This window comes from Nerophis lumbriciformis, linkage group LG03, assembly GCF_033978685.3.
Source record: "Nerophis lumbriciformis linkage group LG03, RoL_Nlum_v2.1, whole genome shotgun sequence".
Classification (NCBI taxonomy): domain Eukaryota; kingdom Metazoa; phylum Chordata; class Actinopteri; order Syngnathiformes; family Syngnathidae; genus Nerophis; species Nerophis lumbriciformis.
This window is the reverse complement of record NC_084550.2, coordinates 8,003,830-8,029,147: the sequence shown is the minus strand read 5'-3', so window position 1 is coordinate 8,029,147 and position 25,318 is coordinate 8,003,830. Positions and strand designations below refer to the sequence as shown.

General features: G+C 44.1%; 1 protein-coding gene across 1 annotated transcript; it reads right to left on the bottom strand.

Annotated features, from left to right (window-relative positions):
- Positions 1–1,587: 1,587 nt before the first annotated feature.
- On the bottom strand, positions 1,588–23,344 carry mthfd2 (methylenetetrahydrofolate dehydrogenase (NADP+ dependent) 2, methenyltetrahydrofolate cyclohydrolase). The gene is made up of 8 exons (XM_061932855.2): positions 23,169–23,344; positions 17,596–17,780; positions 17,386–17,508; positions 10,534–10,686; positions 10,347–10,454; positions 10,179–10,271; positions 9,969–10,094; positions 1,588–2,231 (listed from the first exon to the last, which is right to left on the bottom strand). The coding sequence occupies exons 1-8, from the start codon at positions 23,249–23,251 to the stop codon at positions 2,083–2,085; spliced, it is 1,020 nt and encodes a 339-aa protein (XP_061788839.1). The 5' UTR covers positions 23,252–23,344; the 3' UTR covers positions 1,588–2,082.
- Positions 23,345–25,318: the final 1,974 nt, after the last annotated feature.

Sequence of the window (25,318 nt, the reverse complement as noted above, 5' to 3'; positions counted from 1 at the left end):
ATCTGCTGTTTACATACCTGCCAACTTTTGAAATCAGAAAAAACCTAGTAGCCAGGGTCCAGGGGCCGCAAAATGATTATTAGCATTCAGACAGGTTAAAATGTTGCTAAAACCATCACTTTTCTATCAGTCACAGTGACTTTTCAAAACAAAAATATTACAGCAAAAATCATATGGGTTGATTGACATGTTTATTCTGTAAGCTAACTTCAATAGTTTGAAATTATTTTGACAGTTAATGCCAGTTATCCTGTCAACCTTTCACAAGACTTCAATTTGTTAATTGAAAGTATAAACACTTCTTACAGTAAACAAATGGTAAAACAGTACTAAACAATTCCATTAAAAAAAATTGGTTTCATTAACTTTCTGTCCAAGCTTGTATAATCTTCTGCCTTGTTCAATTGTAAAAAATATTCTGTGCCTAAAATTCACATTTCTATCACAATTATCATACTGTAAACATGGTAAGATAACTTCATTAAAATTAATAGTCCTGTCAATAGCATGGAATTACAATTCAAATGTAGTTTTTTTTGTAAGCCTTTCAAAAGAATTCAAAATATGAAAAATTAATGAAAATTAATTTAAGCCATCAGACACTTGAAAAGTGGCACATCACATCTCTAATGTAATCATTTTGACTTTTCAACAGAAATAGCACTGCAAAAATAGTAAGGACATACTTCTGTATTTTGGTAGTTATGCTGTCAACATTTAACAAGATTTCTTCAACTTGGACTTGAAAGCATAAATAGTATAAACACTTTTAGCAGTAAAACAGTACTAAACAATTCCAATACATAACATTGGTGTCATTACCTTTTTGTGGCTAAAATCCAAATTTATTCTATCATATTAGACTTGTGTTTTTTTGTCCCAACGTGGTCTTTTACATCGCTAATTCCTCCGTGTCCGATCGAAAAATCTTGTCTGCACAAGGTGCGATTCGCGTAGTTTTCACCCTTTTTGGAACGGGTAATTATTCCCGGATAGGCTTTTGAATATTCTTCACGGAATGACTGCAGTTTTCTTTTCGGTTTAAGACTCGTTTGCGATTTTTCTCCGGCTGATTCCATGATCGTTCGCTCGTTTGGAAACAATGGCAACTGGTGCCTCGTGCTTGGCAGCGGTGCTATAAATAGCCTCGCGCGTGGCATTCGGAATGGCTCGATAGGAAGTTACGGGAAGCAGTGTCGATTGTCATTGTTGTTACGCGATTTCGTGAATAAAACTTAATTTTTTTTAATTAATGAAAAAACTTATTTTTTATCACTGCAACCGTAACCCGGAATAGGTTGATGAAAATCGTATTAATTACGGGAAAACCGGAGTAGTTGGCAGGTATGTGTTTAGTTTGAGTACCAGAGTTGTGCCTTTTCTTCTACTCTCCCCTGACCGTAACAAGTAGAGTATTTAGGAGACAAACCCCAGCGTGATGATTTTGGCCCACAGGCCATATGTTTGACACCCCTGTGAAAGATGTGCTGTTGTCCCAATTTAGTGGCCATTTGTCACAGATGTGCCAAAAGCAATTGTTTGCAAACAGACTTGATAAAATACACATTAAAAATAGACCAGCACACATTTTGAGAAGATAGTTGTAATCTTTTATTTTACAAAGGCATTTGTGAATCTTTAAAGCTTGTATTACTGATCAAGTTAGCCCTTGTCACCCTTGCTCCCAACGAGGCTTAACGGAACTCAGAATCGCACCGCTTTGCTTTGACCGCTTACCAGCCTTGAGGTGAAAGAACACTGCCGCAACTCCCTTTACACGGCTTAAATATTATTATGTCACTGTATCAATAAATAAAACAAATCTTTCATGATACTGTTGAGGAGTGTCAAATTCATCCAGAAGAGATGCATTGCATTTCATAAATACTGTTACAGATGACATGCAGCTGCACCACTGAATGTAACAGTCAAACATGGTTGGACGTGTGGAAAAGTTTAAAAAAAAACAACAACAGGAAGCGAGCTTTAAAGCCGTCTTTCCAGTCCGTGTGCAAAGAAGTAAAACACAAACATTTGTAGGTGGTGGAATGTTGCTGGGATCCGTCTCCCGTCCTCGGCTCATTAGGACGCGGCCGCCATGCGGATCCTCTCGGGTGGAAAGAGCAGAACGTTCTTGGCTGCTTTGATGGTGTTCTTCATGAGCATGGCCACCGTCATGGGGCCCACGCCTCCTGGGACGGGTGTGATGAAGCTCGCCTTCTGTCGCACACCTGACGAGACACGTGCACTTAACGTTAACGACTGAAGCGGAATCGCTGTGAGGTCAGGGAAAACGTTTCTTTTTTAATGGTAATTTTCCATACATCCATCCTCTTCCGCTTATCAGAGGTCGGGTCGCGGGGGCAGCAGCCTAAGCAGGGAAGCCCAGACTTCCCTCTCCCCAGCCACTTAGTCCAGCTCTTCCTGTGGGACCCCGAGGCGTTCCCAGGCCAGCCGGGAGACATAGTCTTCCCAACGTGTCCTGGGTCTTCCCCGCGGCCTCCTACCGGTGGGACGTGCCCTAAACACCTCCCTAGGGAGGCGTTCGGGTGGCATCCTGACCAGATGCCCGAACCACCTCATCTGGCTCCTCTCGATGTGGAGGAGCAGCGGCTTTACTTTGAGCTCCTCCCGGATGGCAGAGCTTCTCACCCTATCTCTAAGGGAGAGCCCCGCCACCCGGCGGAGGAAACTCATTTCGGCAGCTTGTACCCGTGATCTTGTCCTTTCGGTCATAACCCAAAGCTCATGACCATAGGTGAGGATGGGAACGTAGATCGACCGGTAAATTGAGAGCTTTGCCTTCCGGCTCAGCTCCTTCTTCACCACAACGGATCGATACAGCGTCCGCATTACTGAAGACGCCGCACCGATCCGCCTGTCGATCTCACGATCCACTCTTCCCTCACTCGTGAACAAGACTCATGGTCATTTTAACATTAAAAAAAACAAACAAACACCAAAGAGGTCACAAAAAAGTACAATTGAAAAACAAAGCATTCTTCTTTTTTGGTGTCAGAGCAATAACTAGATTTAAAAAACTGTTTTATTTTCATTTTGTATTTCATATAGCTTGTCTCTCATGGACACACACCTGTTGTTGACTTTGGACTGACTATCGGCTGTACTACATCAAGGCCGCGGAACAGAGACACACTACGGGCTTACACACACATGCAACCACAAAAATATACGCCACACATACACCCCCCACCCCCCCAACCCAACGCCCTCGACGCAAATCCCATAGGGGTGATGAATGGATGGTCAGCGCCTGAGAGCTGCGGCCCTACCATCATGACCTCGCACTCCCTTCCCTCTGTTGCTAGATATCTCGAGATGTATGTTGTAATATGTATATGGGCTTTACTATTGAGGTTTTTTCCCACTCCAGACTAGGCCCCCTTAGGAGCCCAGTCTAGATTGTATTTTTTTACTGATCCTTCCCCAGCGTTTTACACTTTTCTCATCCTTTATGGGACGCCTTGTGGCGACCCATCAGCGTTCCTGTTCTGTAACCCTGTACACTGTTTGTTTGTCTAATCTTGAACGGGTTTGTGCTGAAAACAAAGTTTTGTTGTACTTGTGCAATGACAATAAAGACCTATCTATCTATCTAAAAATGAAAACCAGTCAGCTGAAATGAAAAAAAACTGACCAAAATGACAGAAGTTGCGATTTGAAGAAAAGACCACAGACTAACTTATAGGGGCGGGCTAAAGTGTGGTGTTGTATCCTCAATCATAGAATAAAAACATAATTTACATCAGATGGCGACTTGTCCTGGGTGCACTGGGTTTTAGTGCAGCTGGGATAGGCTCCAGCTCCCCCACTACCATGAGAGGATTGGATCGAAATTGGATCATTTACATCTTAAATCTGTGGTCTTGTTTACAATATTTCCATTTCCGCTGTCCTAATGAGATTCTGCCCAGTTTTTTCATTTCTGCTCCTAAGTAATCTTACATAATATACAGGAAAAACTAAACTTTTTTTATGTTTTAAAGTTATTGCTTTGAAACACTAAAAAAAAAAAAAAGAAAGAACACTTAGTTTTTCCATTATTTTTTGTGTTTCAAAATAAAATTCAAATAAACCAATCAAGCTAATAGAGCTCGAAGACCTCTATGAAGAACACGAACAAGGAACCCAGATTTCCCTCGCCCGGACGCGGGTCACCGGGGCCCTCCTCTGGAGCCAGGCCCGGAGGTGTGGCACGATGGCGAGCGCCTGGTGGCCGGGCCTGTCCCCATGGGGCCCGGCCGGGCACAGCCCGAAGAGGCAACGTGGGTCCCCCCTCCAATGGGCTCACCACCCATAGCAGGGGTCATAGAGGTCGGGTGCGATGTGAGCTGGGCGGAAGCCGAAGGCAGGGCACTTGGCGGTCCGATCCTCGGCTACAGAAGCTAGCTCTTGGGACGTGGAACGTCACCTCGCTGGGGGGGAAGGAGCCTGAGCTAGTGCGTGAGGTGGAGAAGTTCCGGCTAGATATAGTCGGACTCACTTCGACGCACAGCAAGGGCTCTGGAACCAGTTCTCTTGACAGGGGCTGGACTCTCTTCCACTCTGGCGTTGCCAGCAATGAGAGGCGACGGGCTGGGGTGGCAATTCTTGTTTCCCCTCGGCTCAAAGCCTGCACGTTGGAGTTCAACCCGGTGGACGAGAGGGTAGCCTCCCTCCGCCTTCGGGTGGGGGGACGGGTCCTGACTGTTGTTTGCGCTTACGCGCCCAACGGCAGTTCAGATTACCCACCCTTTTTGGATTCACTCGAGGGAGTACTGGAGAGTGCTCCCCCGGGTGATTCCCTCGTTCTACTGGGGGACTTCAACGCTCATGTTGGCAACGACAGTGAAACCTGGAGAGGCGTGATTGGGAAGAATGGCCGCCCGGATCTGAACCCGAGTGGTGTTTTGTTATTGGACTTTTGTGCTCGTCACGGATTGTCAATAACAAACACCATGTTCAAACATAAGGGTGTCCATATGTGCACTTGGCACCAGGACACCCTAGGCCGCAGTTCCATGATCGACTTTGTAGTTGTGTCATCGGATTTGCGGCCTCATGTTTTGGACACTCGGGTGAAGAGAGGGGCGGAGCTTTCTACCGATCACCACCTGGTGGTGAGTTGGCTGCGATGGTGGGGGAGGATGCCGGACAGACCTGGCAGGCCCAAACGCATTGTGAGGGTTTGCTGGGAACGTCTAGCAGAGTCTCCTGTCAGAGAGAGTTTCAATTCCCACCTCCGGAAGAACTTTGAACATGTCACGAGGGAGGCGCTGGACATTGAGTCCGAGTGGACGATGTTCCGTACCTCTGTTGTCGGGGCGGCCGATTGGAGCTGTGGCCGCAGGGTAGTTGGTGCCTGTCGTGGCGGTAATCCTAGAACCCGTTGGTGGACACCGGCGGTGAGGGATGCCGTCAAGCTGAAGAAGGAGTCCTATCGGGTTCTTTTGGCTCATGGGACTCCTGACGCAGCAGACAGGTACCGACAGGCCAAGCGGTGTGCGGCTTCAGCGGTCGCGGAGGCAAAAACTCGGACATGGGAGGAGTTCGGTGAGGCCATGGAAAAAGACTTCCGGACGGCTTCGAAGCAATTCTGGACCACCATCCGCCGCCTCAGGAAGGGGAAGCAGTGCAGTGTCAACACCGTGTATGGTGGGGATGGTGCTCTGTTGACCTCGACTGCGGATGTTGTGGATCGGTGGAGAGAATACTTCGAAGACCTCCTCAATCCTACCAGCACGTCTTCCTATGAGGAAGCAGGGCCTGGGGAATCTGTGGTGGGCTCTCCTATTTCTGGGGCTGAGGTTGCCGAGGTAGTTAAAAAGCTCCTCGGTGGCAAGGCCCCGGGGGTGGATGAGATCCGCCCGGAGTTCCTTAAGGCTCTGGATGTTGTGGGGATGTCTTGGTTGACAAGACTCTGCAACATCGCGTGGACATCGGGGGCGGTACCTCTGGATTGGCAGACCGGGGTGGTGGTTCCTCTCTTTAAGAAGGGGAACCGGAGGGTGTGTTCCAACTATCGTGGGATCACACTCCTCAGCCTTCCCGGTAAGGTCTATTCAGGTGTACTGGAGAGGAGGCTACGCCGGATAGTCGAACCTCGGATTCAGGAGGAACAGTGTGGTTTTCGTCCTGGTCGTGGAACTGTGGACCAGCTCTATACTCTCGGCAGGGTCCTTGAGGGTGCATGGGAGTTTGCCCAACCAGTCTACATGTGCTTTGTGGACTTGGAGAAGGCATTCGACCGTGTACCCCGGGAAGTCCTGTGGGGAGTGCTCAGAGAGTATGGGGTAACGGACTGTCTTATTGTGGCGGTTCGCTCCCTGTATAATCGGTGTCAGAGCTTGGTCCGCATTGCCGGCAGTAAGTCGGACACGTTTCCAGTGAGGGTTGGACTCCGCCAGGGCTGCCCTTTGTCACCGATTCTGTTCATAACCTTTATGGACAGAATTTCTAGGCGCAGTCAGGGCGTTGAGGGTATCTGGTTTGGTGGCTGCAGGATTAGGTCTCTGCTTTTTGCAGATGATGTGGTCCTGATGGCTTCATCTGGCCAAGATCTTCAGCTCTCACTGGATCGGTTCGCAGCCGAGTGTGAAGCGACTGGGATGAGAATCAGCACCTCCAAATCCGAGTCCATGGTTCTCGCCCGGAAAAGGGTGGAGTGCCATCTCCGGGTTGGGGAGGAGATCTTGCCCCAAGTGGAGGAGTTCAAGTACCTCGGAGTCTTGTTCACGAGTGAGGGAAGAGTGGATCGTGAGATCGACAGGCGGATCGGTGCGGCATCTTCAGTAATGCGGACGCTGTATCGATCCGTTGTGGTGAAGGAGGAGCTGAGCCAGAAGGCAAAGCTCTCGATTTACCGGTCGGTCTACGTTCCCATCCTCACCTATGGTCATGAGCTTTGGGTCATGACCGAAAGGACAAGATCACGGGTACAAGCGGCCGAAATGAGTTTCCTCCGCCGGGTGGCGGGGCTCTCCCTTAGAGATAGGGTGAGAAGCTCTGCCATCCGGGGGGAGCTCAAAGTAAAGCCGCTGCTCCTCCATATCGAGAGGAGCCAGATGAGGTGGTTCGGGCATCTGGTCAGGATGCCACCCGAACGCCTCCCTCGGGAGGTGTTTCGGGCACGTCCGACCGGTAGGAGGCCACGGGGAAGACCCAGGACACGTTGGGAAGACTATGTCTCCCGGCTGGCCTGGGAACGCCTCGGGATCCACCGGGAGGAGCTGGACGAAGTGGCTGGGGAGAGGGAAGTCTGGGCTTCCCTGCTTAGGCTGCTGCCCCCGCGACCCGACCTCGGATAAGCGGAAGAAGATGGATGGATGGATGGATGGATAAACCAATCATTTTTTGTTTTTCAATTCCCATTCATGAAAAGAAAACTGACTGAGCAAAACATGAACTGACCCGAAGAACAACAAGTTTGAGGCCATGCGACGCCTGCACTTAGTGGACACCATTTCATATTTTTTAACAACATCCTGTTCAAATTCGGTTTAAACGGCATAATTACCCTGAAACGAGTGAAAATTATCGGTGAAAAAACTTCATAATTTAGCGTTTATTATTTGTGAATCCATAGTGAGTTTGTCCAAGTGCGAGCACTGGAAATAACCAAAAGTGGTCTTACTTGCTGTTTCTTTAAGGACGTGACAACTTGACACTTTTTCCATCTGTCTTGTCGGGTTTGGCTTAGAGATGCCGATAAATGCTTTAAAATGTAATATCGGAAATTATCGGTTTCGGTTTCAACCTCTCGATTTTACCGGGAGACTCCCGAATTTCAGTGCCCTTCCCGAAAATCTCCTGGGGCAACCACTCTCCCGAATTTCCACCCGGACAACAATATTGGGGGCGTGCCTTTAGCGTCCTCTACAACCTGTCGACATGTCCGCTTTTCCTCCATACAAACAGCGTGCCGGCCCAGTCACATAATATCTACGGCTTTTCACACACACACATAAGTGAATGCATGCATACTTGGTCAACAGCCAAACAGGTCACACTGAGGGTGGCCGTATAAACAACTTTAACACTGTTACAAATATGCGCCACACTGTGAACCCACACCAAACAAGAATGACAAACACATTTCGGGAGAACATCCGCATCGTAACACAACAGAACAAATACCCAGAACCCCTTGCAGCACTAACTCTTCCGGGACGCTACAATATACCACCAAACCCCGCCTCCCATCTCCCGAATTCGGAGGTCTCAAGGTCGGCAAGTATGCTCTAGTATACTTTGTGTGCCTTCATTGTTTTTGTAGCTGTTGTTTTGAGGCATGTTTAAAAAAAATACAAAAATAATACACTTTGTGAAAGTCAAAGTATAGTATTTCCCATAGTTGTAATGGGTATTAAGATTATCTCAGGGAGAGCATGTCCCAAATTCCAAGATGCTGTTTTGAGGCATGTTAAAAAAAATAATGCACTTTGGGACTTCAATAATAAATATGGCAGTGCCATGTTGGCATTTTTTTCCATAACTTGAGTTGAAGTTGATCTCTTACTTTGGAAAACCTTGTTTTTGATTGATTGATTGATTGAAACTTGTATTAGTAGATTGCACAGTACAGTACATATTCCGTACAATTGACCACTAAATGGTAACACCCCAATACGTTTTTCAACTTGTTTAAGTCGGGGTCCACGTTAATCAATTCATGGTAAAGTTACATTGTTTAATGCATCCAGCGGGGCATCACAACAATATTAGGCATTATAATGTGTTAATTCCACGACTGTATATATCGGAATCGGTAATTAAGATTTGGACAATATCGGCAAAAAAGCCATTATCGGACATCTCTTGTTTTGCTGAATTTTAGACTACCGTATTTTCCGCACTATTAGCCGCACCTAAAAACCACAAATTTACCCAAAAGCTGACAGTGCGGCTTATAACCCGGTGCGCTTTATATATGGATTAATATTAAGATTCATTTTCATAAAGTTTCGGTCTCGCAACTACGGTAAACAGCCGCCATCTTTTTCCCCCGTAGAAGAGGAAGTGCTTCTTCTTCTACGCAAGCAACCGCCAAGGTAAGCACCCGCCCCCATAGAAGAGGAAGCGCTTCTTCTTCTACTGTAAGCAACCACCCGCCCCCGTAGAAGAAGAAGAAGCGCGCGGATATTACGTTTCATTTCCTTTGTGTGTTTACATCTGTAAAGACCACAAAATGGCTCCTACTAAGCGACAGGTTTCCGGTTCATGAAAAGACGCAATCTCTCCATCCGCACACGGACTATTTCACAGCAACTGCCTAAAGACTTTCAAGAAAAGCTGGCTACTTTCCGTGCATATTGTAAAAACAAGATAGCTGAAAAAAAGATCCGGCCAGAGAACATTATCAACATGGACGAGGTTCCACTGACTTTTGATATTCCTGTGAACCGCACTGTGGATACAACGGGAGCACGTACGGTGAATATTCGCACCACAGGGAATGAGAAGTCATCCTTCACTGTGGTTCTAGCTTGCCATGCTAATGGCCAGAAACTTCCACCCATGGTGATATTCAAAAGGAAGACCTTGCCAAAAGAGACCTTTCCAGCCGGCGTCATCATAAAAGCTAACTCGAAGGGATGGATGGATGAAGAAAAGATGAGCTTGTGGTTAAGGGAAGTTTACGCGAAGAGGCCGGGTGGCTTTTTTCACGCAGCTCCGTCCATGTTGATATACGACTCCATGCGCGCCCACATCACGCTGGTTTTTAATATATTATTAAAGTTTGACTGACCTATCTGACTGTTTTTTTGACATTCCTTTAGCGCAGTTAGATGCGGCTTATAACACGGGGCGGCTTATAGGTGGACAAAGTTTTGAAATATGCCGTTCATTGAAGGCGCGGCTTATAACCCAGGGCGGCTTATGGTGCGGAAAATACGGTACCTTAATGGTGCCAAAAGACAATGAATATTGCCTAAAAGCAGTTGTTGAGTGGTAAATCAGGTGTTTACCTTCAAAATCCACATCCCCAACCAGTCTGCTCTTCCCTGTGAGCGGATCCTGCACCCGGTTTATGCCCACGTCGATCACGGCCGCGCCCTCTTTGATCATGTCCGCCGTGATGAGGTTGGGAATCCCTGAAAATACAAAGACGGTTACAAAACAAGCAAAGTCTCGGCTGGTGGGACGAATTAAGGAGGAATAAATCCCAAGTCGGGTACCTGCAGCCGCCACCACGATGTCAGCTATTTGAGTGTGTTGCCGAAGTTGATCCTTGGGAGTGTATCGGTGGGAGATGGTGACTGTGGCGTCGCCTGGAACGCACGTTAGCGCCCGTTAGCATTGAGCAAACAAACACCGCCATGAGAGAGATGAGGGGAGGACGTTACCTCCTGGTCTCTCGTGACGACCGTCTGTGTGCAGCAACATGGCGATGGGCATGCCCACGTTCTTGGAGCGCCCCGCGACCACCACGTTCTTCCCCAAAGTGGGAATACCTGGAGAAGAGAATCCACGCAGCTTGTTTTAGAGTCCAGTCATGTACTGCACGCCTCAATTATCAGACATGTTTTGCACCTGTACGGTTGATGATTTCCCACACCCCCCAGGGAGTGGCGGGCAACATGGTGGACTGGTCCAGACACATGCGGCCCACGTTGACCACGTGGAAGCCGTCCACGTCCTTGGTGGGGGACACGGCGTTACAGATGGTGCGTTCATCGATGTGATCTGTCGGGAGGTGAAAAAGGAGCTTTTAGATCACATTCTGTCAACGCACTGCAAAAACTGAAATCTAAGTAAGATGAAATATCTCAAATAAGGGTGATATTTGCTTATTTTCTGTCTGATAAGATCATTCTTCTCACTAAGCAGATTTTATGTTAGAGTGTTTTACTTGTTTTAAGGGGTTTGGTCCGAAATGATCTCAGTAAGATATTACAGCTTGTTGCTGAGATTTGATAACCTACCGTAATTTCCGGACTATAAGGCGCACCTGACTATAAGCCGCACCAGCTAAATTTAGGGGAAAATACAGATTGCTCCATATATAAGCCGCACCCGACTCTAAGCCGCAGGCGTTTTGATGTGTAATTACCGTAGTATATAGGGGTTCCTGCTACCACGGAGGGGATTGTCGGGACAGAGATGACTGTTTGGGAACGCAAAGTAGGGATGTCCCGATCCAGGTTTTTGCACTTCCGATCCGATACCGATATTGTTTTTGCATTTCCGATCCGATACCGATACTGACCGATACTGGCCTATCCGAGCATGTATTAAAGTTTAAAGTTATTTAGCCTACTTAGTTGTCAGAATCATGTTGAAAAGGGTTTTAGTACTCTTGATAACAACTAGCCAGTTGAATTAGGGGAGTTTGAATAATACACAATGGTTGGTAACAAGAAACTGACCTGTTTACTCAAGGATAAACACAAAATAGACAAAATTATACATGACAAACAGAAATGACATCATTGAACTAGGGCTGGGCGATATGGCCTTTTTGTAATATTGCGGTATTTTAAGGCCATATTGCGATACACAATATATATATCTGGATATTTTGCCTTAGCCATGAATGAACACTTGATGCATATAATCACAGCAGTATGATGATTCTATGTGTTTTGATTGATTGATTGAGACTTTTATTAGTAGGTTGCACAGTGAAGTACATATTCCGTACAATTGACCACTAAATGGTAACACCCCAATAAGTTTTTCAACTTGTTTAAGTCGGGGTCCACTTAAATTGATTCATGATACAGATATATACTATCAGATATATACTATCATCATAATACAGTCATCACACAAGATAATCACATTGAATTATTTACATTATTTATAATCCAGGGTGTGGAGGGGGGCGCCGGATGTAAGTGTCAAAAAGACAGCCAAAAGAGTTTGATATGAGAGCACCTTAGAGGGAGCGTTGCTCGCACGGCTGCGCTAGCATCACAGCTAACGTTAGCCATGCTGCTACCTCTCTGCTCCGGGAGGACGTATACGTATGTGACGTATGACGTGACAGTATGTGACGTGTGTAAGAAGGTGCGCTTGTCTGTCTGTGAGAGGGAGACACAGGAAAGAGTGAGAAGAGCCTGTCGTGTAATGCCAGTAGCTAAAAGCAACTGCGTGAGAATTGTGGATGTGTTGAAGGTGTGCTGGAAAATGCGGAACAGAAATTACGGAGCAGCAGAAAAGTGTAATGTATTATTTAAATCGGTGACTTGGAAAACACAGACCGGAGTTTTTTTTTAAAAACTGGATCTGGATCGGCATTTTCCCATGCCTTGGCGATACGCAATTTTTGGCAAATATCGGCAGCCGATCCGATCCAAATATCGGATCGGGACATCCCTAACGCAAAGCGTCCCATTTATTAACAATAAATCTTTCAATCATTCAAACTTTCACATCTTTGACATGGCGAACAGCATTCTGCACGGTGGAAACACCCCGGCCGCCTGCTCTCTGTGTGTTCACCCAGTCCTCAAGAAAGTTTTCAAGTTCCGGCCATCTGCTTTTATTACCTTTGAAAGATTTTTTTGTCTTTTTGCATTGAATCAGTTCTTCATGCTGCCGTCTCCAACGTGTCACCATTGATTCATTGATGTCAAGGGTACGTGCAGCAGCTCTATTTCCTTCTTTGACAGCCAGATCGATTGCATTTAACTTAAAAGCAGCATCATATGCACTTCTCCGTTTGTTTTCCATATTGAGGGTGTTTGCATGAACACTTCCTTCGCGCAAACTGTCGCTGACGCTCTCCTACTCTTTGTTTTTTTGTTTTGTCTGCCTCGGTCTCGCGCATCCTCGGTAGTGCGCGCCCCTGGTTACCGTAAGCCGCACCGTTGTATAAGCCGCAGGGACCAGAACGAGGGAAAAAAGTAGCGGCTTATAGTCCGGAAATTACGGTACCGTATTTTCCGCACTATAAGGCGCACCTAAAAACCACAATTTTTCTCAAAAGCTGACAGTGCGCCTAATAACCCGGTGCGCTTTATTACGATTCATTTTCATAAAGTTTCGGTCTCGCAACTTCGGTAAACAGCCGCCATCTTTTTTCCCGGTAGAACAGGAAGCGCTTCTTCTTCTACGCAAGCAACCGCCAAGGAAAGCACCCGCCCCCATAGAACAGGAAGCGCTTCACCCGCCCCCATAGAACAGGAAGCGCTTCACCCGCCCCCGGAAGAAGAAGAAAAAACGCGCGGATATCACCGTACGTTTCATTTCCTGTTTACATCTGTAAAGACCACAAAATGGCTCCTACTAAACGATCCGGTTCATAAAAAGACGCAATCTCTCCATCCGCACACGGATTACTACCGTATTTCACAGCAACTGAACCGCACTGTGGAACGGGAGCACGTACGGTGAATATTCGCTCCACAGGGAATGAGAAGTCATCCTTCACTGTGGTTCTAGCTTGCCATGCTAACTTCCACTCATGGTGATATTCAAAAGGAAGACCTTGCCAAAAGAGACCTTTCCAGCCGGCGTCATCATAAAAGCTAACTCGAAGGGATGGATGGATGAAGAAAAGATGAGCGAGTGGTTAAGGGAAGTTTACGCGAAGAGGCCGGGTGGCTTTTTTCACACAGCTCCGAAGGCGAACACACCTTCACTAAGACGGGCAGACAGCCTCGGACGACATACGCCAACATTTGCCAGTGGATCGTAAATGCTTGGGCAGATATTTCGGTCACAACTGTGGTCCGAGCTTTCCGGAAGGCAGGATTCACAGAACAACAGCGACACTGACTCCCGATGACTTCTACGAGACGGAACCGGCCATTTTGGATCCCACGCTTGCGCAACTTTTCAATTCGGACACCGAAGACGAAGAATTCGAAGGATTTACGAATGAAGAATAACTTCAGAAGGTGAGCGCTATGTTTATTTTGTGTGTTGTGACATTAACGTTCGAGCAACATTATGTTACTATTGCTCTACACCATTTTGAATTTTACTATGTTTGTGATTGCACATTTGCGTACATTTTGGGACAGAGTTGTTAGAACGCTGGTTTTCAATATATTATTAAAGTTTGACTGAACTATCTGACTGTTTTTTTGACATTCACTTTAGCGCAGCGTTTTTTTGACATTCACTTTAGTGCAGCGTAGGCGCGGCTTTTAGTCCGGGGCGGCTTATTGGTGGACAAAATTATGAAATATGTAATTCATAGAAGGTGCGGCTAATAATCCGGTGCGCCTTATAGTGCGGAAAATACGGTATATTGAGTAAAACAAACTTGAAACTATTTTTGACCAAATGTCCAAAACACACCCAGCAATGGTACACAGGAAGGCAGGGAAGAAAGAAGAGGGGAAAAGGTGGCCAAAATGGTCAAAAGTCCAATTTTGTCCAAAATACCTCCAACTTTTATCCCCCCCGGGACTCGGCTGGGTGTGTTATGGACATTTTGGGCATCCCGGGACTTGTGCGGCCATACATAAGATTTTATGTTAGAGTGTTTTACTTGTTTTAAGGGTTTTGGTCCTAAATGATCTCAGTAAGACATTACAGCTTGTTGCTGAGATTTGATGACCTATATTGCTTGAAACTATTTTGGTCCAAATATCCAAAACACACCCAGCAATGGTACACAGGAAGGCAGGGAAGAAAGAAGAGGGGAAAAGGTGGCCAAAATGGTCAAAAGTCCCAATTTTGTCCAAAATACCTCCAACTTTTATCCCCCCCGGGACTCGGCTGGGTGTGTTATGGACATTGTGGGCATCCCGGGACTCGTGCGGCCATACATAAGATTTGATGTTAGAGTGTTTTACTTGTTTTAAGGGTTTTGGTCCTAAATGATCTCAGTAAGATATTACAGCTTGTTGCTGAGATTTGATGACCTATATTGAGTAAAACATGCTTGAAACTAGAATATCAACTGTTGCAAAGCTGTGTCATCAACACTCACAAGTATAAAACTACTTTTTTAAAGTAATCATTTCTTATTTCAAGGATGAAAAAAAAAATCATGATGCCAAGCGCATATCATTATGTCAAGATAATGGCACTAGCATTTACTTCATTTAAGAATATTTTTCAACATATTGAGCAAAAATATCTTTTTTTTTTCTACCAAGAAAAGTGCACTTGTTATTAGTGAGAATATACTTATTTTAAGGGTTCATTGAGGTTAGCTAATTTTACTTGTGTTGGAAAGCCAAATTTTCTTGTTCTATTGGCAGATAATTTTGCTTAGTTCAAATAAAATACCCCTCATTTTTGTATTTTTTTTGTCTTGTTTTTGAACGCTGACTTTTTGCAGTGTACACCCCCGTACCGAAACGGTTCAATACAAATACACGTACCGTTACACCCCTAATATTTAGTATTGAAAAGAACTGGGTCTGGACCAGTTATTGTGGATTTCCGTAAAAGAGAATAGGGCGGTCTTATATTCGGGTCAGTACTGTAATAGGAATAAAATGAATCCCAAAGTCATTGAATAAAATCATATTTTCATTTCTTATTTCAAGCATGAAAAAAAAAAATCATGACTTTGACACAACTGTGTCTCATAATTAAAACAGATGACAGCCAAATGGACTTTGCTGTTTTATTTTCAATAAAACAATAGAAAATGCGTACTCATATAGTAGTACAGTTGGCACAGTACAGTAAACGGACAGTTAATGTTCAAACATTTAACATTTCAAACTATTTTGAACAGAAATAGTTCATGCACATTCAGATCAATTCTTCAAAATTACAATAAAAAAATGTTTTGGCCGGGGGCCAGGCTGTATATATGCACACTAATTGACTGAAAGAGCACGCACTTGGCGCGATGATGTCATGTTATCCATGGAAAAATGCATCTTTAGACCATATGATTTGCCTCAGCGGCTAGGAGACCCCGAGAGTAACAAGCAGTTGCCTTTCCATCAAGAATAAATCAGTTTTTAGTATAAATTTGCTGGTTTCAAGAAATGTAATGCCAAGCGCATATCATTATGTCAAGATAATGGCACTAGCATTTAATTAATTTAAGAATATTTTTCAACATATTGAGCAAAAAGGTCTCTTTTTTTTTCTACCAAGAAAAGTGCACTTGTTATTAGTGAGAATATACTTATTTTAAGGTATTTTTGGGTTCATTGAGGTTAGCTAATTAGGGCCCGCATGGCCCATTGCATAAGGACTCCCACAGGGAGTCCTTATGCAATGGGACATAAGGACCTATTGAATTTGTAAAGTTTTATTATTATTATTCTTCCGCAACTTTGCGCTGTAATTTGACCCCCTTAACATACTTCAAAACTCACCAAATTTTACACACACACACATCAGTAATATACGGCAAAACTTTTTATCAAAAAACCAAACCTCAAAACTCAAAATTGCGCTCTAGCGCCCCACACAAAAAAAAAAAAACTAGACTGCCTGTAACTCCCACTAGGAAGGTCGGAGAGACATGAAACAAAAACCTTTATGTAGGTGTGACTTAGACCTACATTTCATAATAGTATATTCTCAGGCAAAAATCAACAGGAAGTTGGCAATTCCCCCTTCAAGACAAAAAAGTACTAAAAACAGTAACTTTTGCCTCTTTGAGCTGTATTTTCACCCTCTTAACATGCTTCAAAACTCACCAAACTGAACACACACATCAGGACTGGCAAAAATTGCGATCTAATAAAAAAACCTAACCTTATTCTCAAAATTGCGCTCTAGCGCAATTTTTGAATAAAACGCAGAAAAAACTGCTCCTCGGAAGAAAAAAATGACAAAACTGCCTGAAACTCCCACTGGGAAGGTCGGAGAGACATGAAACAAAAACCTCTATGTAGGTCTCACTTAGACCTACATTTCATAAATTGACTACCCCCAGCAAAAATCAACAGGAAGTTTGCTATTCCCCCTTCAAAACAACATTTTTGTAAAAACCGGTCACCTTCCTTCAAAAACTATCTCCTCTGAGCGCGTTTGTCGTTTTGGCTACAAACGAACACAGGAGAGAGATTGAACCCTTGTGTATAAAATAACAGAACAGCGTTTTTCTAACTGCTCCGGTTTTGATTTTATGACCCTTCAAAGAACCGCTGCGCTGATGCTGCTGTTTTTTTAAAATGGCTACTTAAAAGCAGAAAGCACCAGCGTGCCTACACAATGCAGACAAGGTAGGTACACTAGACAAAAGTATTGGGACACTTATGACTACCACCGGACAAAAGTATTGGGACACTTAGGACTAGCACCTGCCAAATATGCGGGCCCGACCAACGCTGCTTGCAGCTTTAATTTGACTTGTTTTGGAAAGTCTTGACAAGCCAAATTTTCTTGTTCTATTGGCAGATAATTTTGCTTAGTTCAAATAAAATACCCCTCTTTTTTTTTTTTTCTTGTTTTTGAACACTGACTTTTTGCAGTGTGCAACATTTGTAGTGTGTGTACGTGTGTGTGTACCTGGCAGAGGAAGCTGGACAAGCAGGCCGTCCACGCGATGGTCCGTGTTGAGTTTGAAGATGAGGTCCAGTAACTCTTCCTCGCTGATGTCGGAATGCTTGAGGATGGTCTCACTGGAGATTCCTAAAAGGAAGACAATAAGTTTGCTTTCATTTTTCCGCTTCGTCGTCACATGTTCACTTCACCAGCGCGTGTTTTGTGTTTCCTCACCGACATCGGCGGCCGCTCTGGTCTTATTGAGGACGTACGAGTGACTGGCCGGGTTGTCTCCGACCAGAACCACGCTGAGATGAGGCCTCCGGTGTCCGGCCAGCATCCAGTTCTCCAAATCGGCCCGCGCCTCGTCCCGGATCTGACGGGCAAGCTTCTTTCCTGAGATGACCACAGCCTCCTGCCTGTGAACACACACACACACACACACACTTTAATAACTGCTACTTACAAACCATGACTATATTCATTGGTGCACAACAAAGAAAGTCAACATCAACACTCTTGCCTTAACTTCACCGACCTGACATCGTTTTGACTTTTTTTTAAGACCACAAACTCCCCAAAATGCTGAAATTCAAGTCTGAGATCAAATCACAAAGAGGATGGGGCTTTAATTAGGGAGAGGAAATGTGCTGACCAAACACGAGGCTTCAAATAGGAGTTCTGAAACGATGTTAAGTGTAATACTCATTATTTTTGCCATGGCGTTTATTGATAGAGAGAACACACACCAGACGACTAAAATAACGACTACATTTGGATATTTTTTTAACCGTCCGGGGACATTCCATTTGAATTATCTTCAAAACCGAAAAGGACATAAAAGTAATTCAGTTCTCAAAGGGCGTAAGGCATTTAGGACTTTTTTTAATGACCTTTTTTTGCTCAAATTCTCCATAAACCTAAGCCCTAAATAAAACAAAATAAATGTTTGACCCTTTTAATGAGTTAATATCACAGGTTTAAATGAGTAAAATAACTAATGTTATGCAAATGTGTAATCATTGAAAACTAACAATTTGTTCAAAAAGACCTTCAAAGGGTTAAAATAAAATAATCGATAGTCACTGTCGCCTTACGTTGTATTCACGTAGTCACTGTCGCGTTACGTTGTATTCACGTAGTCGCTGTCGCCTTACGTTGTATTCACGTAGTCGCTGTCGCCTTACGTTGTATTCACGTAGTCAGTCGCCTTACGTTGTATTCACGTGGTCACTGTCGCGTTAGTGTATTCACGTGGTCACTGTCGCCTTACGTTGTATTCACGTGGTCACTGTCGCCTTACGTTGTATTCACGTGGTCACTGTCGCCTTACGTTGTATTCACGTGGTCACTGTCGCGTTACAGTGTATTCACGTAGTCACTGTCGCGTTACGTTGTATTCACGTGGTCACTGTCGCGTTACGTTGTATTCACATGGTCACTGTCGCGTTACAGTGTATTCACGTGGTCACTGTCGCGTTACGTTGTATTCACGTGGTCACTGTCGCGTTACGTTGTATTCACGTGGTCACTGTCGCGTTACGTTGTATTCACGTGGTCACTGTCGCGTTACGTTGTATTCACGTGGTCATTGTCGCGTTACGTTGTATTCACGTGGTCATTGTCGCGTTACGTTGTATTCACGTGGTCACTGTCGCGTTACGGTGTATTCACGTGGTCATTGTCGCGTTACGTTGTATTCACGTGGTCACTGTCGCGTTACGTTGTATTCACGTAGTCACTGTCGCGTTACGTTGTATTCACGTAGTCACTGTCGCGTTACGTTGTATTCACGTAGTCACTGTCGCGTTACGTTGTATTCACGTAGTCACTGTCGCGTTACGTTGTATTCACGTGGTCACTGTCGCGTTACAGTGTATTCACGTAGTCACCGTCGCATTACGGTATATTCACGTGGTCACCGTCGCGTTACGGTGTATTCACGTGGTCCCCGTCGCGTTACGTTGTATTCACGTAGTCCCCGGCGCGTTACGTTGTATTCACGTAGTCCCCGTCGCGTTACGTTGTATTCACGTAGTCCCCGTCGCGTTACGTTGTATTCACGTAGTCACCGGCGCGTTACGTTGTATTCACGTAGTCACCGTCGCGTTACGGTGTATTCACGTGGTCACTGTCGCGTTACGGTGTATTCACGTGGTCACCGTCGCGTTACGGTGTATTCACGTGGTCACCGCCGCGTTACGGTGTATTCACGTGGTCACCGCCGCGTTACGGTGTATTCACGTGGTCACCGCCGCGTTACGGTGTATTCACGTGGTCACCGCCGCGTTACGGTGTATTCACGTGGTCACCGTCGCCTTACGTTGTATTCACGTAGTCACTGTCGCGTTATGTTGTAGTCACCGTCGCGTTACGTTGTAGTCACGTAGTCCCCGTTGCGTTACGTTGTATTCACGTAGTCCCCGGCGCGTTACGTTGTATTCACGTAGTCCCCGTCGCGTTACGTTGTATTCACGTAGTCCCCGTCGCGTTACGTTGTATTCACGTAGCCACCGTCGCGTTACGTTGTATTCACGTAGCCACCGTCGCGTTACGTTGTATTCACGTGGTCCCCGTCGCGTTACGTTGTATTCACGTAGTCCCCGGCGCGTTACGTTGTATTCACGTAGTCCCCGTCGCGTTACGTTGTATTCACGTAGTATTCACGTAGTATTCACGTAGTATTCACGTAGTCCCCGTCGCGTTACGTTGTATTCACGTAGTCACCGGCGCGTTACGTTGTATTCACGTAGCCACCGTCGCGTTACGTTGTATTCACGTAGTATTCACGTAGTCCCCGTCGCGTTACGTTGTATTCACGTAGCCACCGTCGCGTTACGTTGTAGTCACCGCCGCGTTACGTTGCAGTCACCGCCGTGTTACGTTGCAGTCACCGCCGCGTTACGTTGCAGTCACCGCCGCGTTACGTTGCAGTCACCGTCGCGTTACGTTGCAGTCACCGTCGCGTTACGTTGCAGTCACCGTCGCGTTACGTTGCAGTCACCGCCGCGTTACGTTGCAGTCACCGTCGCGTTACGTTGCAGTCACCGTCGCGTTACGTTGCAGTCACCGTCGCGTTACGTTGCAGTCACCGCCGCGTTACGTTGCAGTCACCGTCGCGTTACGTTGCAGTCACCGTCGCGTTACGTTGCAGTTACCGTCGCGTTACATTGTAGTCACCGCCGCGTTACGTTGCAGTCACCGTCGCGTTACGTTGTAGTCACCGTCGCGTTACGTTGTAGTCACCGTCGCCTTACGTTGTAGTCACTGACGCGTTACGTTGTATTTGTCACGTTATAATGTTTACGTGGTTATTGTCTGTTAACCTGACAAATTAGCATTTGGTGACCTGGTGAAAAATAATGTGTGTAAAAGCCAAAGTGGGATGAAAATGACAACAATCAAGTACAAATACTGTACTTTGCCTTCTGTGATCATGTGTTTGAAAAAGTTGCAGACAAAACACTGTTGTAATGTGCATGCCATGCCAGGAGGTGGCGGTGTCAGTTACACGCATGCACACCGTGATGGCTTGTCCTCCTGGAGGTCTTTTGTGGACACATTCAACATTGATGTGGTAAAAACAGCACTGCTCTTTAAAAAAAATAAAAAAATTGTGATGCAAATACAGTTTTCCTGTGCACATCTCCCTTTTTTTCCCCTGAGCACTGCATTTGCATGCTGGTACAGTAAGTCCTCTGGAACCACTTGTAGTCTCTAAAATTAGCTCCTGCCAAGCTGACACAGACGTATGCTCCACACGGCGGACAAACCTTGCAGTAATTTCAGCCCAAGTGTCAAGATGCAAATAGCAAAGTGGTAAAAGGAGGAGGACAGAAGGCACTTTTAAAAGAAGTAGTGTGTGAAGCGCCAGCTGAGGTACAGTATGATTTACTGTGTGGCCCCTGCTAACTGAGGCTTTCTTGGGCCAAACCGTCCCGAGTGCCAACTTTTTGCTCTTACATAAGACAAGAGAATGCTAACCAATAACTGAGGAGCAATGAGCCTTCGGCGATGATGTAACCAGTCTTTTGTTCCCACAGGCACATTTACAGTGCAAGTAGAGGAAAAAAATAGCACATCTTTGCAGAATTTTCTTTTCTACAAAAAAGTATTTTCCTTATATAGTCTTTAAGCACTTATTAAAAACTTTAGTTTACCATTGGGGATGAAATAAAAACATATATATACTATTTTTTTTATTTTTTATTAGCGTGCTTCTGCACATAAAATAAGTTTTCCTTGGAGATGAACAAAAAACAACAACAACAAAAAATGTATATATATATATATATATATATTTTTAACTAGCTTGTTTCTGCACATAAAATACTATAACAACTCAGTAAACATAACTTTAATTTGGTGGAGGAATAATGTTAAAAATATGTTTTCCTTGGAGACGAAATAAAAAAAATAAAAAAATTATATATATATTTTTTATTTTATTTTTTAGCTTGCTTCTGCACATAATACTATAACAGCTCAGTAAACAACTTTAATTTGGTGGAGGAATAATGTTAAAAATAAGTTTTCTTGGAGATTAAATTTAAAAAAAAATTATATATATATATATATTTATTTTTTTTTTAATTAGCTTGCTTTTGCACATAAATACTATAACAGCTCAGTAAACATAACTTTAATTTGGTGGAGGAATAATGTTAAAAATAAATTTTCCTTGGAGATTAAATTAAAAAAAAAAATATATATATATATATATATATATATTTTTTTTTTTTTTTAATTTATTTTTTTTAAATTATTATTATTATTGTTATTTTCTAATTAGCTTGCTTCTTCTGCACATAAAATAAGTTTTCCTAGGAGATGAAATTAAAAAAAAAAAAAAATTCTCAAAATAAATACAAAATATATATATATATATATATATATATATATATAAATAAATAAAATAAACAAGCTTTCTTCTTTCCTAAAATTTTAAAAATTTAATAAAGTGAAAATCGTCGAGTGAAAAAAAGTCTATCTTCATTTATAAACAAATACAAGAAAAAAGTGTTTTCTTTATAAAAATATATTTGGTGTGCTTGTAATTTGACGGTATTCTTTGGAGATTAAATTTAAAAAATAAAACTAAACAAGCTTTCTTCTTTCCTAACATTGTGAAAATGTAATAAAGTGAAAATCGTCAAGTGAAAAAAAAAAAAGACCACCTTCATTTATAAACAAAAAACAAGAAAATAGTATTTTCTTTATAAAAAATATACTTGGGTGTATTTGTAATTTGACGGTAGAGGTGCAAGAGATGATAGATTTTCTGCATGGTGTGACTAATAAAAGTCATCTGTGGGTCGATCATGTGCACAAACACGCGACTTGCGTCCCTGACAAGAAGTCATGTTTGGGTTCCAATTATTTCAATACATGTGCAATATACTGAAGAAAAAATGCTTGCATTTATATTTCCATGTGAGGGTTTGAATGTTTTTTTTGCATGTTAAAAGAGAAGTTAAATGAATACTGTGTAATATGTAATATAGGTGTGCCATCCACCCCCCTCCCCCCGCAGAGCCAACAGGGTGCAAACACTGAAGCAGATTTCATCAGCCTGCTGTCATACCGGCTTGCCGCTAGGGGGCGTTAATGCGAAAAATGTTCTACCGAAAAACGTTACGAGTAAACGCTCGTTTTTACCGGAGAGAAACACACAATATACATAGGAAGGTTAAGAAGGCGCGGGAAGTATTAGTTACACAACAAGAAGCGATAAAGTGGGTGTAAAAAATAAAAATAAAACCCCGCCACATTGAAGGTGCCATAAAGCATATGGCGGCGGTGCTCACCTCGGGGCGGACGTGTGGAGCTGACACACTTGATGGCGGGAGTGCTGACACACTCTCCTGAGAGCCCTGCTGACCGCTGCCATTGCGACGAGAGGCTGAGAGGCTGAGAGGCTGAGAGGAGGACAGGACAAGTCCGGAGAAGACGAGGAAGGACCGAAAAGGCGGGCTGGACTGAGCCGCAGAGCCGCTTTTAAGCAAAGGCCCCGCCCCTTGCTGTGCGCGCACATGTGACGTCACATACCGGAGTGACGACAGGCCCCCACGTGACGTTCGCCCCCCTGACGTCACGATAATAGCAAATAGTCTTGTTTATTTGATGCAAACGCTGTGTTGCGTTAGCAGTAACAAGGTGTGCGCCTGTGGAGTAAACACCAAAGAGGAAGTGGCAACAGAAAAGTCATAAAGAATAATAATCATATTTAAAAATAGCACAATTAACAAATATCCCAAATCTGCACTGCTGAAAAAAATATATATATATATACAGGTAAAAGCCAGTAAATTAGAATATTTTGAAAAACTTGATTTATTTCAGTAATTGCATTCAAAAGGTGTAACTTGCACATTATATTTATTCATTGCACACAGACTGATGCATTCAAATGTTTATTTCATTTAATTTTGATGATTTGAAGTGGCAACAAATGAAAATCCAAAATTCCGTGTGTCACAAAATTAGAATATTACTTAAGGCTAATACAAAAAAGGGATTTTTAGAAATGTTGGCCAACTGAAAAGTATGAAAATGAAAAATATGAGCATGTACAATACTCAATACTTGGTTGGAGCTCCTTTTGCCTCAATTACTGCGTTAATGCGGCGTGGCATGGAGTCGATGAGTTTCTGGCACTGCTCAGGTGTTATGAGAGCCCAGGTTGCTCTGATAGTGGCCTTCAACTCTTCTGCGTTTTTGGGTCTGGCATTCTGCATCTTCCTTTTCACAATACCCCACAGATTTTCTATGGGGCTAAGGTCAGGGGAGTTGGCGGGCCAATTTAGAACAGAAATACCATGGTCCGTAAACCAGGCACGGGTAGATTTTGCGCTGTGTGCAGGCGCCAAGTCCTGTTGGAACTTGAAATCTCCATCTCCATAGAGAAGGTCAGCAGCAGGAAGCATGAAGTGCTCTAAAACTTGCTGGTAGACGGCTGCGTTGACCCTGGATCTCAGGAAACAGAGTGGACCGACACCAGCAGATGACATGGCACCCCAAACCATCACTGATGGTGGAAACTTTACACTAGACTTCAGGCAACGTGGATCCTGTGCCTCTCCTGTCTTCCTCCAGACTCTGGGACCTCGATTTCCAAAGGAAATGCAAAATTTGCTTTCGTCAGAAAACATGACTTTGGACCACTCAGCAGCAGTCCAGCTCTTTTTTTCCTTAGCCCAGGTGAGACGCTTTTCGCGCTGTTTCTTGGTCAACAGTGGCTTGACACGAGGTATGCGGCAGGTGAAACCCATGTCTTTCAAGCGTCTCTTGGTGGTGGATCTTGAAGCACTGACTCCAGCAGCTGTCCACTCCTTCTGAATCTCCCCACATTTTTGAATGGGTTTTTTTTCACAATCTTGACCAGGGCGCGGTGATCCCTATCGCTTGTACACTTTTTCTGACCACAGTTTTTCCTTCCCTTTGCCTCTCCATTAATGTGTTTGGACACAGAGCTCTGAGAACAGCCAGCCTCTTCAGCAATAACCTTTTGTGTCTTTCCCTCCTTGTGCAATGTGTCCATGGTTGCCTTTTGGACAGCTGTCAAATCTGAAGTCTTCCCCATGTTTGTGTAGGCTTCAGAACTGGACTGAGAGACCATTTAAAGCCCTTTGCAGGTGTTTTGAGTTAATCAGCTGATTAGTTTGTGGCACCAGGTGTCTTCAAAATTTAACCCTTACACAATATTCTAATTTTGTGACACACGGAATTTTGGATTTTCATTTGTTGCCACTTCAAATCATCAAAATTAAATGAAATAAACATTTGAATGCATCAGTCTGTGTGCAATGAATAAATATAATGTACAAGTTACACCTTTTGAATGCAATTACTGAAATAAATCAAGTTTTTCAAAATATTCTAATTTACTGGCTTTTACCTGTATATCTGACATTACTGTACATCATTTTGGACTTGTTTTTTATATGTAAATTTACAT

Coding starts and splice junctions, on each gene's coding strand:
- mthfd2 (XM_061932855.2), bottom strand. CDS start 23,251: ATGGCAGCGGTCAGCAGGGCTCTCAGGAGAGTGTGTCAGCACTCCCGC. Junction 10,455..10,533: donor GGAAATCATCAACCGTACAG/GTGCAAAACATG, acceptor TCTCTTCTCCAG/GTATTCCCACTTTGGGGAAG. Junction 10,272..10,346: donor TCGTCACGAGAGACCAGGAG/GTAACGTCCTCC, acceptor CGTGCGTTCCAG/GCGACGCCACAGTCACCATC.